Source organism: Drosophila miranda, chromosome XR (assembly GCF_003369915.1).
Source record: "Drosophila miranda strain MSH22 chromosome XR, D.miranda_PacBio2.1, whole genome shotgun sequence".
Taxonomy (NCBI): domain Eukaryota; kingdom Metazoa; phylum Arthropoda; class Insecta; order Diptera; family Drosophilidae; genus Drosophila; species Drosophila miranda.
In genome coordinates this window covers 31,978,073-31,991,627 of record NC_046674.1, presented here as the reverse complement: position 1 = coordinate 31,991,627, position 13,555 = coordinate 31,978,073, and the positions used below count along the sequence as shown (strand labels likewise).

The 13,555-nt window shown below is 42.2% G+C and overlaps 1 protein-coding gene and 1 pseudogene across 2 annotated transcripts in view; both read left to right on the top strand.

The window, feature by feature from the left end:
* The window catches only part of LOC108163493, an 83,554-nt gene extending 75,146 nt beyond the window's left edge, over positions 1–8,408 (top strand). Inside the window, exons 3-5 of one of the 2 annotated variants that reach the window (XM_033387160.1) lie at positions 87–1,089; positions 1,189–1,347; positions 3,667–8,408. In XM_033387160.1, coding sequence (XP_033243051.1) covers positions 87–1,089; positions 1,189–1,347; positions 3,667–5,561 — 3,057 coding nt within the window. In that variant the 3' untranslated portion in view covers positions 5,562–8,408. Of the gene's footprint in view, positions 1–86; positions 1,348–3,666 lie in introns of both variants that reach the window. The other variant, XM_033387159.1, reaches the window with a different exon arrangement.
* A 1,568-nt stretch (positions 8,409–9,976) lies between these two features.
* Positions 9,977–11,013, top strand: LOC108163570 (annotated as a pseudogene).
* Positions 11,014–13,555: the final 2,542 nt, after the last annotated feature.

Sequence of the window (13,555 nt, the reverse complement as noted above, 5' to 3'; positions counted from 1 at the left end):
TAACTGCACGTGTGCTCGCTTCCATCTTTTTGCGGTTGTTTCCTGCATTTTTGTCTATGTAATATGTAATTTTCATATATTTGCAGATACTTGAATCGAAAAGGCCCACTACGAATAACTGTACTGCTTACCTAGACGCAAAAGAAATGTTCATAAAGTACCAGAATGGTAACAGCAAGAAGAAGTTTTCGGGACAGAAGCAAAATAAAGGTAACTACATATACAAATTGGTGAACAATAAGGAGAGCCAGCCGCCGAAAAGATTACCCGATGAAAATGAAGGGACAGCAAAGGAAGCCGTGGCCGGGACAGAAAGTGCAGGAAAATTTGTTTTCGCCAAGGAGGCAGTGACTGAGTCGAGCCAGAACAACGCTAACTTTGACAGGAAAAGTTTAAGGTATACAAAATTTAAGAAAATGCATGAGCAGGAAAATCAACAGCCGGAGAAGCAACACGAAGAACAGGACCCCAAGCCGCAGGACCGTCAGGAGCAGGCTCACGGTCCAGACAGGGCCAAGTGGCAAGGTGGTGAGATGGGGGAGAGGAGAGGCCGAGAGGAACAGCTGTTTGATTCTATAGAAATATTAAATGAACGAAAATTTAATAAACCATCAGGCCAATTAACATTGGAACCGGAGCTGGATAAAGAGCAGGAAAAACATAATCGAGACAACAAAAAAGGGAAAGAGATAGTAAAGATAGTGAAAGAGGATGAGGAAGCAATCGGCGACATTGAAAACAATTTTGATAACGATAAAATACTGGAGGACGAAGGCATCCAGTTTTCAATTGACATTGACGAATCATCCAAAAAGCTCGCACCAGTACCAACAACTTCCACAAAAATAGCACCCACAGCCAGCAGGGAGACTAGTAAGGACTGTGAAGCCACAATGTCACCGACCATAGCAATGATTGGTCGCAAAGAAAAGCGTGGATTTTTCCGCATGTATAGGCCAGATATCATGGCTAAATATTTTGAAAAGTTCGAGGAGGTTGACAATGCAAGGGAAAATGTTAAGACGAGTGCTGATGACGACGACATCCTTGGTTCCCCTGTTGGGGAGCTGCACTACTTCGACAACGGTGGTAAGCATCAGAAGCAACCAGCAGAAAAGGGATTGATGATGGACCCGACTCAGGTCCCATTACGGGCCAGTTACTTAAGTAGATCCTTTGGTCTGCCAGAAAATGGAAAGCAACAGCAGCCCGAATCAAGTTTCGCTGACGATCAGACCTCGGAGCAGCCCCCCCCTCTGGAACCACAGCAGGACAGTCTTGGAAGTCTGGAGATGAAAAGAAGCCAATCGGAAACTTATATGGAATCTGCATTGCAGCCGTTTCAGGGTAAGTCGAAAAATTTGGACAAACAACAAAAAAGCAAACCAGTTGAAACTTTTCAATTGTGACAGACACCTACCAAAAAAAGGTTTCAAATATGCTTAGACATATAAAAACAAAGATAAATGTTAATTTCATGGAGTACCTGATTTTACCTGTTTTTACTTAAATTTCAATACAAGTATAAAGAAAATCAGCAAAGCATCCCCATAGAGAGGGGGATAAGACTGTTGGCCGGGAAGTCTCTTTAAAAGGACTGAGAATGCTTGAGACGGGCTGCAAAGGAGGAGTTTTGGGTTCGGTACTTTCCTAATTAGTTTGTGCAAAAAGTTTCCGCAACATTTTTTTGCAGTTTCCTTTTGCTTTTTTTCTAAATAGGAAAGATGTCGCGGCTACGGCCGCGGCTTTATTTTATACCGGGAACTCAGTATGTGAGCTGATGATTTATTAAATTTATGCAATATGTTTTATACGTCGTTTTCAAATAAAATAAATTCATAAGTATCGGTTGATGCGTGTAAACGGTTAAAAAGACTTGGGATAACTTTGCGTTGTATTGACTCGGTTGTATTCAATAAAACCCGACAGCTTTCGCGAATACGCATTGGAAACCGTATTCTTAAACAAGAATATCGATGATTTTACATGCTCTGCTCTGTACACAAAATATGCATTCATGGAGCCGATATAATGATATAATAGAAAGTATACCACTTCCGACTAGAATGATGTCGGAAGAAGCATTGGGAGTAAGCTAGAAAAATTTACGCAATTTTCGGCTTAAACATACTCGAAAAAATTCGCGGCAAGGAAGCCCAAAATCTACTATCGGATTACCTCGAAGAATCAGAAGACTACGATTCGGCTTCCAAAAACTAAAATTTTGTTCTCAAATATGTAATGTAAAAAAAATTATTTAAAAAATTGTATATAAATTTAATTCAAAAAAAATTAGATGAATGTTGCTTCTTGAAGTGGTTTAATATACAAATTATCTTCTTGATTAAATGTTCCTCATTTTTTGAGTTATTAATTTTGTCAAGCAAGATTAGACACTAGACATTAGATTAGATAAGACACCCACTGTGCGTTTGGGAGATTTTTATATATTAGACTTTATCTGTTTCCATTTTTCCTTAAATTTTTGTTTTTACATCAGTATCTATTTTTCTATTCTCCTACCAAAATCAGCCGTTTTATCTCGCCAGAGGGTGCACACTGCTCGAGGAAGAGTGCGTGTGGAAGAAGAAAGAGGCTTTTTACAGCCACGGCAATTTAATTTCTTCCTTCTGGCTGTAATAATGATCCGATCTAATCCATATACGGCAATCCGGTATATAATGCCATTTTCCATGATTCCGCGCTTTAAGTTTTCTTGTATGTATATTTTGTGTATGCCTTTTGTGGGTGCGGGGTAAAATTATGGAAATATATGTACTTGTAACAGTGTGATGTCACAGAAGTCTGGATACAAAATTTTGTTGGTGTAGATCTTGTAGTTTCTGAGATCTAGGCGCTTATCAGGACGGACGGACAGACAGATTGGCTATATCGACTCAGCTTTTGATATTGATCATGAATAAATTTTCCCAATGGAGTTGGAAACGCTTCCTTCTGGGTGTTACACACATTCACTTTCATCACAAGTATAGAATATTGTCTCCTATGCCTCCTATAAAATACCATTATGTATTCACCACGCGACGCAATATGGGCATTCCCGCCAAAAAGTCCACCATGCCAAAAAACATTAAAAGTCAGTAAAAACAATTTCCCATATAGATTTTTCCAAAATTAATTTTTTAAATTTAACCAACTGACATATAATTTCCTTAACTTTGATCTGAAAAGCAAATAAAAGAAGACAAAGTTCACTTTTTTTTGTATATTTTGGTATTTTTATAGGCATGATTTCCTTTACTATTACATATATCCTACAAGAGAGATGATTCCTTATGAAATGTTTACCTCAAAGTCCTGCTAAAACATATATTGAAGTTTTTCGGACAACTATTATAAAGGTGAATACTTTTTCACTGACTTGAATATGCTTTTGAAAAAAAGGTTTTTGGTGTTTCTTTAGCTAATTTAATGGTTTACTTCGTTGAATAAGCTTTTTCTTGAAAAACATACCAAGATATTATAAAACATTTGTACATACGTATTTATGTAGGCAGTATCTATTTTGGGAATGTTTGAAACTTCTGGTCTGAATTTTGACCCCTATGTATGTGCATCGGAGAGTACAATAAGACATTGTACCATTCCTTAAAATAAAGAAATCTGCAGAAATCTAATAGTTTTCTTGTTTTTCTCCATTCACAGAGACGGTTCCGACCACAACCATAACGCCAACCTCTTCGACACCTTCCTCTGCTTTTGAGAGATTCAAGGCTTTGCGGCGCAGCCATCAGAAGACTGGCCACAAGAGCCACAAAAAGCGATACAAGGACTACCTAAAACGGCATCACCAGCCAGAACCAGGAACAGTAAAACAACCACCACCACCGAGTCTCGCACCCCGTCATGTCCAGAAGCTGCTCCACGAACAAGTGCGAGAGCGGGAGCGATCCCTCTCAGCTCCCATATTCGCCTTAGGTATGCGGCCCCGCTCATCTCTGTCCACTGATAAACCCTTCTATGAGGGACGCGTGCACTACTACGACCACCCCCGACTCGGCATGGTGCAGGACAAGGAGCAACAGCAGACCACAGAGATGGAGCGCCTAATAGCCCACGACAATGACAACTGGTACCGTCGTATAAGTCCCGTTCTCCGCAATGGCATCAAAGGTGGCCAGGGCGAGCAGCATCCGTATCAGCAAAAGCACCAGCATTACCAAAGTGTTAAAGGACATAATCAACACCATCATCATCAGCACCAGTACCAGCACCACCATCACAACAACCACAACAACCACAACAACCAAAACAACCAAAACAGGCAAAACCACCACCAGCACTCCTACCAAAAACCGGGTCAACTGCGTCAGAGGCTGAGCAGTCCCTACCAGCGCAAGGCACCAGCAGCGTCATGGGCAGGATCGGTGGAAGGTTCTCCAGTCAGTTCCCTACCTACTCCACCACTGCCACCGCCCACCCAGCAGCTAGGACACCAGATCACCGAACTGGAGCACCTCGAACGCTACTACGCCAAGTGGCCGCATCTGGCACGGGTCCAGTTCCAGCTGTACGATGAGCAACGCAAGTCTCAACAGCATCCACAGCTGTATGGCGACTACGAAGACGACTACGAGACTGCAGCCGAGCTGGAAGAGGCCCAGGAAGAGCAAGGCGAGGAGGCCAACCTTCCGCCGTATATCAAGAAGTACAATCGGCGCAACAAACAGTTGCTCAACCTGCTCGAGGGCACCCTACCACCACCATCGATTCCTACCGGTAACTCCGTTTGGAGCGGATCCGTGTCGAAGGCTGGGACACCTGTCACGACACCGGTGCGTCTGGACGATGAATATTTGAAGCAGAAGCGGCGACGCTACCATCAGCAGCACCGTTTCGAGGACTTGTTTGCCGAGCAGCGCAACGGCTTCATCGCCACAGAATCCCAAGAAACAACCACGATGACAGCCGCTACATCAGTCACAGAAGAAACATCAGCCACGTTAGCAGAGCTTCCCAGCAATCAGCTGCCTGACGACGACGGGTATGTGCACATCGATGGAAATCGGCAGAAGACGCGTCTAACCGCATCCGTTGACTTCTGGCAGAAGGAAATGGCCAACAAAGCACCTCGCCCTCGGCCTTCCTTCACTCCGCAATCAGCTGTGACTACTCCCAAGCCCGCCCTGTTTAAATTGCCCTCGTATCCAGCCATAGCAAGCAGTTTCCTGGGAGCTCCGAGAAGCCGCAGCCGAAGCACACAGTTCGTGGCCAATGTGGCGGGTCGTGGACAGAGCAGCAGTCTGTCACACCACGACACCTCCAATAAAATAGGCGAAGGAGCCAAGGGCACTGGTGAAGGAGTAGCGGAAGCTGCATCATCGCCGCTCAACTCCTTTGTATATCATCGCGTCGTCGATGGAATCGGCGGCAACTCGGTGCTATCCAGTGGTGTCGGCACCAGCGGCGCCAACAGTCACAAGCAGTCGCGGCTTCCCTTTGTAGCCATCACGGATCGGAGACTTGAGACGATGGTCAGCAAGAGGACGCTAGCAGAGCGACACAAAGACTTTGAGCAGAATCATTTTCCAATGCCTTAAGCCCCGACCTCAAAGTGAGAGCGTCGGAGTGGTTCAGGTGCGGAGGGAGAGCAAGAATAAGTAATGAAGGGCTGATGAGGGCTGGAAATGAGATGGGTATTGGGTCGATTAGGAAACACTAGCTTCAATTTTCTACTGTTTCAAGCCCGATTGAAATTTGTACGATTTAAACTATTTGCAACCACCTAAGTCCGGGTGCATACCCATAATAAAAACTATTTCAGTGTTTCGTGCTTACTGTAACGGTTTTCAATCACATAAAGATTTTAAAAATATTAATTTTTAAAGCAGCATTTTCAAGATCCAGCCAAGACCGATTTAGACAGATGTATTTCAGATTGAATGAACCGATTTAAGCCGATTGAGCAAAAAGACATCATTAAATATTTTTCGAGTACGATTCCACAGCTTTTTCGTGGGTCAAGTCCTCATATCCAGCCTTATTTTCAGCCATGGGTCGTAACATAAATATAGAACTATAATATTGTAGTCGCCGCTTTCGGATGATTTTTGTGTTTTATACTCACAAAATCACGGATACTCCATATTCTTGTACATGTGTCTGAAAGAGGAGAACCAGAGAATCAAAGGATTTAGAAATAATTGTCAGAGAACTTTTTGTGGTGGTAGATATATGAAAACAAGAAACCATAAATGTTATAGGAAGGTAAAAAATGAAAGTAAAAATTCTACAAAAATATGTAACTATATGTGAGCAAAGAATTTTTTTGGAAAAAATAGGAAATATCACCAAATTATTTAGACACATGCATATACACACACACACACTAAGAGCTGTTAGAAATCAAAAAGTGATATCCAAAATTTAATTTTTTTCAATGAACTGAACAAGAATCTTGAATAATTTGGTCGAAAACTCGCCTTTCCACGCACAACACTTACGCAAACACATGCAGAACGCTCCCTTCTCCCTCCTGCACGCAAACCATACAAATAGGTTTCAAAATTGAACAAAAAACAAAATTTGCATTAAAAATGGTGTTACACAGAATTTTAAAGATACGAGTACATATGTATTTTATTATCCAGAGAAAAGATAAATTTTAGAAGTCAATAGCAAGTCGAACGAAACAACACTGAAAACATATCACTACAAGGAATAGGCAGTTATTAATTATACATCAAGATTTTGCTTCGGATTAATAAATCGTTTTGAAAATAAATAAAGATTTTTCAAGATATAAGCAATTCTGGGAGGCGAGCAATATCAAGACCGATTTGGCAGGCTCGTTGTTAAATAGTTCCTGCATGGTACTGCCAGCCACCGATGCCATCAACGACGCGTAACTTTAAACTCTAACTAGGTTCAAATATTCATCAGTAATCGTTTTGTAAAACGTGTTCGTGCTAAAAATGTTTAACATAAGTAAGATCCGATTCAATCATCATCGCTCGAAGCATTGCATAACTTTCTTCGACGACAAACCAAACAAGAAATAACCTAACCAACTTAAATAGCGATATTGATTTGCTAATTTTATACTTCCTTCCATTTTCTGAAACCATTTAAACTGAAATTGTTGCGAAACGCATTGACATTGGTGTATCTGGTATTTGTCTACCGTCTCCCAACAATTTTAGCACCAAAATCGATTATGAATCGTTGAATCGGTTGAGGAGCCAAGCGGTAAAACCATTGTAGAGTATTTTGAGCAATACTCGCTTGAGAGTATTCGCTTCAATCGGAGTTTTAGTCGAAGAAATTTTTTTCGACGAAAAATAATGTATTTATCGGTCTGAAGCAAACATCTTACCATCACACTGTTAAGAAAACAAACAATAAATATTCAAACAGAACAATAACCCAAAATAAAATAAAACTAAAATATAAGAAAAGAAAATATAGTACGTTATTTTGCGTGGGGAAAAAAGTGAAAATCCATAGTGTGAACACATCCTAAAGACTTATCCGAGTTACGAGCTTACGCACACACAGAGACAGAAACAAAGTATGCGACCAGAAATAGAAATTGCATAGGCAAATACAAGAGTAGCGAGAGGAATGCCACGATTGGGATAGGCCAGGAGAGGATGATTAGACGGGAAGGTCAGGGCGAGGTCAGAGCTCAGAGGTGGGGTTGTGTAGTTAATTAACATATCAAGAGCGATGCGTGAGCAGAGTAATGACCGAAAGGGAAAAGCAAGCATAATTAAGATCACCTGCAAAACTTCACGGCATATACATAAATATTCTTTATGAATAATTTTATGTTATTTTGCTGTTCTTACATAGCTTGGGGAAAGGAGGAAGAGTTCCATTCTGATCAGTCATCTGGAGTACATACAGGCCTTATTGAAAATATGCATACTCGTTAAATAAGCTAGTTTCCCGTTTTAAGGCAGTTAAGCCCGAAAAACATCGTCTCGTCTATGATAGAATTTTATAAGAGGATATCAGAATAGCTCCTGAAATTTTATTCCAATACAGACAGCGAATAAAAGTGATTACTTTTAGGCGAAAAGCGTGTTTGAATAATGCGTAGTCAAGCCAGACTATAATCTCGATATGTTTGAGGCCTATTAAAAATTGAGAAAACGCCTTAAATTTGGAACTGTTGCCGTTTTTAATAAATGCTCTGTTCTTTCATATTTTCATATTTTATTGTAGTAAAAATTAGTTGAAAACTGATTTAGAGGAAAGAGAACAAAAATACCTTAAAAGGTTTAAGTATCAGAGAAAAAAGCATAGAATCAAAAAAACCTCTAGCACCTCCTTACCCCATCACCCACAACATACACATACACACACACACACATACACATTAAGTGGTAGCATTTTAATGGAATGAAATTTAATAAAGCAAACATGTATTATTTACGCATAAATATGGGTGGAGTTTTTCTTTTTCCTGAAGTAAACAGACCTTTAACGAGTGGCAGTCGCCGACCTTTGAGCACATAAATCATTCAGGAGTTGAATTTTGAAGCAGGAACGTCACAGACAATCAAACGCGCATTTAAAAAGCTATAATTGACCAGTCATTTTTATACCAGGTACTCGAAGAGTAATACTCCCATTCGTTAATAAGGGCTTAGCTCCTGGCTATTGACGGAACAGGATTGAAAAAATGGGCTTTGGGAGAGCGTATATATAGAATTTTCGGTACATCGCCTCAAAAGATCCAGCTCTACTGGTGCTGGAAGATTTCCCAAAATTTATTTCGCAAAGAGTTTTCATTATCGTCAAACTTTCCTCCCTGTGTTTGTTTGCAAAAGTGATGCGAAAGACGACGAAAAAAGAGTCCATGCAAAAGGTATGGTGTAAAGAATGGGGCTGTGAGTTGCGAACGTCTCAATGTATCGATAGCCACCACGAGCACGGAGCGGGACATGTTTCCAGTCGCACCAGAGCTCGGCGTTCAAACACTTTGTAGCACTGAGCAACTGCGGTAGTACCATAAGTTGTGCCGAGCAGGGTCACTTGTGACGCACTTTCAAAAAGTGTTCATTGTCGAGGTGAGCATGAAATACACCGACTTCATCAAATAATCATCAAGCGTACCCCTCAGTGTCTTGATGCCATTAGCTACTCCCTGTTTCTGAGTGAATCGCAGACGGACTTCATTTGGGTTGCATGCACCTTAAAGCTCCTGGCGCACGGCAGGATGTGAAGACGCGCTAAAGCAGTTCGCAACGATTGCTGGCAGGATTTAGATCTTCTAGGGCAGCTTCGCGGTCTTAGACTATTGTTCGTCTTACTGCTATACTGCAATTGCCCGAGAGATCGTATATACAATACAAAACGAGGGGGAACGATGTGGGTTGCTGCTGCGATCGCAACTATACATTTATCGGGTCCATTATCCGTATGGCTGCATTGAGCGGCAATGTGTGCGTGCGGGAGAGCGGGAGAAAACGGGTCTGAATATGTCGATCCGATGATCAAATGATCTGATCTGATCCAGACTCGGCAGTCTGGTAGATTTAGTCATTCTTTATGATTGTGCGTTTTTAGTTTTCTCGTATCTTCAATATTGTGGATGCCACAGATTTTCGTCCTTTGTGGGGGCGGAAGTGGGCGGACCGAAGTTTTGAAATATACTTGTAACAGTGTAATATCACATAAGTACGGATATAAAATGTCGTTGTCTAGCTCTTATAGTCGTTGAGCACTAGGCGCTCATAGTGACGGACTGACGGACTGACGGACGGACGGACAGACGGTTAGACAGACAGGGCTCAATCGACTCGGCTATTGATGCTTATCAAGAATATATATGTATACTGTATGGGGTCGGAAACGATTCCTTCTGGACGTTACACTTATCCATTTTCACCACAAATATAATATAAAGATAAACAAAATCAACCGTAACATTCGCTTTTTACACAAAAGCGGAAAGCATTCAATCCGAAGCTTTTGGGGGTAGAAATTAACCGTCTGACGCCCGTCAATGGTTCTCAACCACCACCAAAATGCCAGCGAAATGTCTGTTACTGGGTAACATAACATCAATCCGAACTTCGTCACCATGGAGTATGCTGTGCGTGCTCCTCTAGTGATAAGATCCGGTCCCGTGAAATCGAAAAGGAGTTTGAAAAGAAGGGTACAAAGAAGCCGTACGACCAGGTGATTCGGGCCATTATCATTCCCCAGCATACACTGTGCTCTGCCACCATAGCCGAGTATGGCATGGGCAAGCTGGACTACTATTTTGAGGAGGATTCCGGCTGGAGTCTGAGCCGCGAGGAGCTGAAGCGCTCCTTCGATGAGGCCAAGAAGTCGTGCAATACACGCGCTCTTGTCGTCATCAATCCGGGCAATCCCACCGGTCAAGTGCTAACCTGCGATAACAATGATAACGGGCTGATTCTGCTGGCCGATGAGGTGTACCAGGACAACGTTTACGACAAGAACTCCAAGTTCTACTCGTTCAAGAAGGTCGCCTACGAGATGGGTGAGCCCTACTGCAGCCAATATCTGGTCAGCTTCCTTTCCACATCAAAGGGTTTCCTCGGAGAGTGCGGCATTCGTGGCGGGTGAATGGGTGAACGGCTGCCCTCTGCAGCACCACCGCCGGTCAGGTGGCCGTCAGTGCTCTGGTTAATCCACCCAGGACCGGCGAGCCCTCCTACGATCTATTCCAAAAAGAGAAGAGCGCCACCCTGGCGGCCGTCAAAGAGCGCCCAGAGCTTGTCCACAAGACGCTCAGCAGTTTCGAGGGCTACAAGGTAAACCCCGTCCAGAGGCCAATGCACGTGTTTCCCCAGATCGAGATCCCACCCAAAATGATCCCGGTAGCCAAGGCCATGGGCATGGCTTCCAATGCTTTCTACGCATTCGAGGTCCTCGAGAGGAGCTGTATTTACATTGTTCCTGGTAGCGGATTCGGGCAAAAGCCGCAGCACGATCCTGCCACAGGCGGACAGGCTGAAACTGATGATGGAGTTCAGTGTATTCCACGCCAATTTTATGAAGAAGTACAAATAGATGGAGATGGACACACTGCTTGTAGCCCTTCCTTAGACCCTTGATCCGCCTGCCGCCTGCCTATGTTAAGAGTGGCTGCTCCCCCCACGCTAAGGATTATCTATTTATACCCGATACTCAAAATGAGTATTGGGGTATATTGATTTGTGGTGAAAATGTATGTGTGTAACGTCCAGAAGGAATCGTTTCCGACCCCATAAAGTATATATATATTCTTGATCAGCATCAATAGCCGAGGCGATTGAGCCCTGTCTGTCTGTCTGTCTGTCCGTCTGTTCGTCTGTCCGTCCCTATTAGCACCTAGTGCTCAAAGAGTATAAGAGCTAGAGCAACGACATTTTATATCAGGACTTCTGTGATATGTCACTGTTACAAGTATATTTCAAAACTTTGCCCCGCCCACTTCCGACCCCACATCTGTGGCATCCACGATTTCAAAGATACGAGAAAAAAAAAAACGCAGAATCGTAAAGAATGACCATATCTTCTAGACTGCAGAATCTGAATTGGATCGTATCATTATTATAGAATGAAGAAAAAAATTTCATTTTTTCTCGCCCTGTCTCTCTCTCTAATACACACGTATCATAGCCGGCTTTGCTTAGCGCAAAACATTAGCGCCTAGATCTCAGAGACTATAAGAGCTAGAGCAACCAAATTTTTGATCTACACTCCCGTGATATTGGACCTTGACGAGTTTGTTTCAAAATTTCGCCACACCCCCTTCCGCCCCCGCAAGGACGAAAATCTGCGGCAACCACAATTTTGAATATAGGAGAAAATTAAAAACGCACAATCATAGGGAATGGCCAAAACTACCAGATTGCCAAATCTTGCCAAACCCGAATAAGATCGGATTATTATTATAGCCAAAAGTAACAAATCCATTTGCGTTCTGACTGATTTTCTGTCTCTTTCGCACTCTCTGCGCAGTGTTGTAAGGGATCGATAACTAATTATCGTGGCGGCCACTTTGAGCAACAACAGTCAAGAGGAAAATGCGGCGGTTGACGATATATTTAAGCTATAGCTAGTAAAATAATATCAATAAAACCAAAAAATATTATATTTTTGGGGTGTATTTAGTTTTAGCTTATTTTTGTTCGGCTTTAGCCATTTTTAGCATAGATATCTAGCTTATATTGACTCTGAAAATCTGGCATCACTGGTTGTGAGCCGCGGCTAGAGCCTCGACTCAACATTTATACACGGTATCTTGTATATGTTAGCTTATGATTTATGTAGTTTATATAGTATCGCAGCAGATGACTGCCGTAGCTTTCGCTGTTCAAATTTACCTCGAGACGGTATAAAATTTGGACAAAAAATGGAGAATAACAATTAACGACAGCAGAATTGAGGCCGTTAATTTTACTTTAAAAAGTAAGCACTCACAAGATCTAACTTCAATGGAAATATTATTCCAAAAGAGTAAAAGAGTAATCACTGCTCCCTCAAAGTCCACTTCGATAGACACCTGACTTGGGGACTACACATCAAAGCAGCTGTCGTTAATGGTCAAAATAAGCTTAAAAGGTTTCATTGGATTTTTAACTAAAAACTAAACTAAAAGTTTCTCTCATGAACCAAAGGCAATGATAACGGCCATAGGCCACACGCCGTTCAAACCTGGGAATGTGCCGCGAAAACGCATCTCAGCAAAATAAGAATTTTACAAGCGAAGACCTTAAGGGCAAATACAGGTGGTGCTCCATTTTTTGTTAGGACCACTGTGTTAGAGAGATCTCTACAACCCTAAAGTGGGGATAAAATAAACCACCACAGTAGTCGCTATAATCATAGGTTGTATAATCACCCAAATGAATCAGTAAAGATTTACTTAGCCCTCACATCCCACGAAGACTACTACTAAAGCGATTAAAGCATTCAAGCAATAAAAAATATAGAAAAATTTGCGGGTGTATGAGGGAGTATGTGTGTGACAGAGCCATCTGTGTGGACCATTTGCGGTGAGGGAGAGACAATGAGGTCTTTTTTGACCGCAATTTCGAGTAAAAGAACTCTATCAAAAGCACATTTAAATGCACGATAGTCGAGATGAGAGATTCAAGCGATGCGGGAAAGAGGGAGTGACCGTGGGAGAGAAAGTGTCCAACAAACAAACAACGTAATTAATTTGTCAAAAATTCAGATGCTCACCGGCCTTGAAGAAAATGGGAGAGGGAGAAAAAAAAACTCAAAAGGAAAACAAACAAAATGCGACGGCAGCTCCTTTCTTAGCCGTTTCTCCGCTTCACCGTTTTGCTGACTACGTGCCTGGCTTACGGTTCTATTAAAATTTCAATTAAATATTTTTCAGCTCCCTCTTTTTATACCCGATACTCAAAATGAGTATTGGGGTATATTAGATTTGTGGTAAAAGTGGATGTGTGTAACGTCCAGAAGGAATCGTTTCCGACCCCATAAAGTATATATATTCTTGATCAGCATCAATAGCCGAGTCGATTGAGCCCTGTCTGTCTGTCCGTCTGTCCGTCTGTCCGTCCGTCCGTCCGTCCGTCCGTCCGTCCGACCGTCCGTC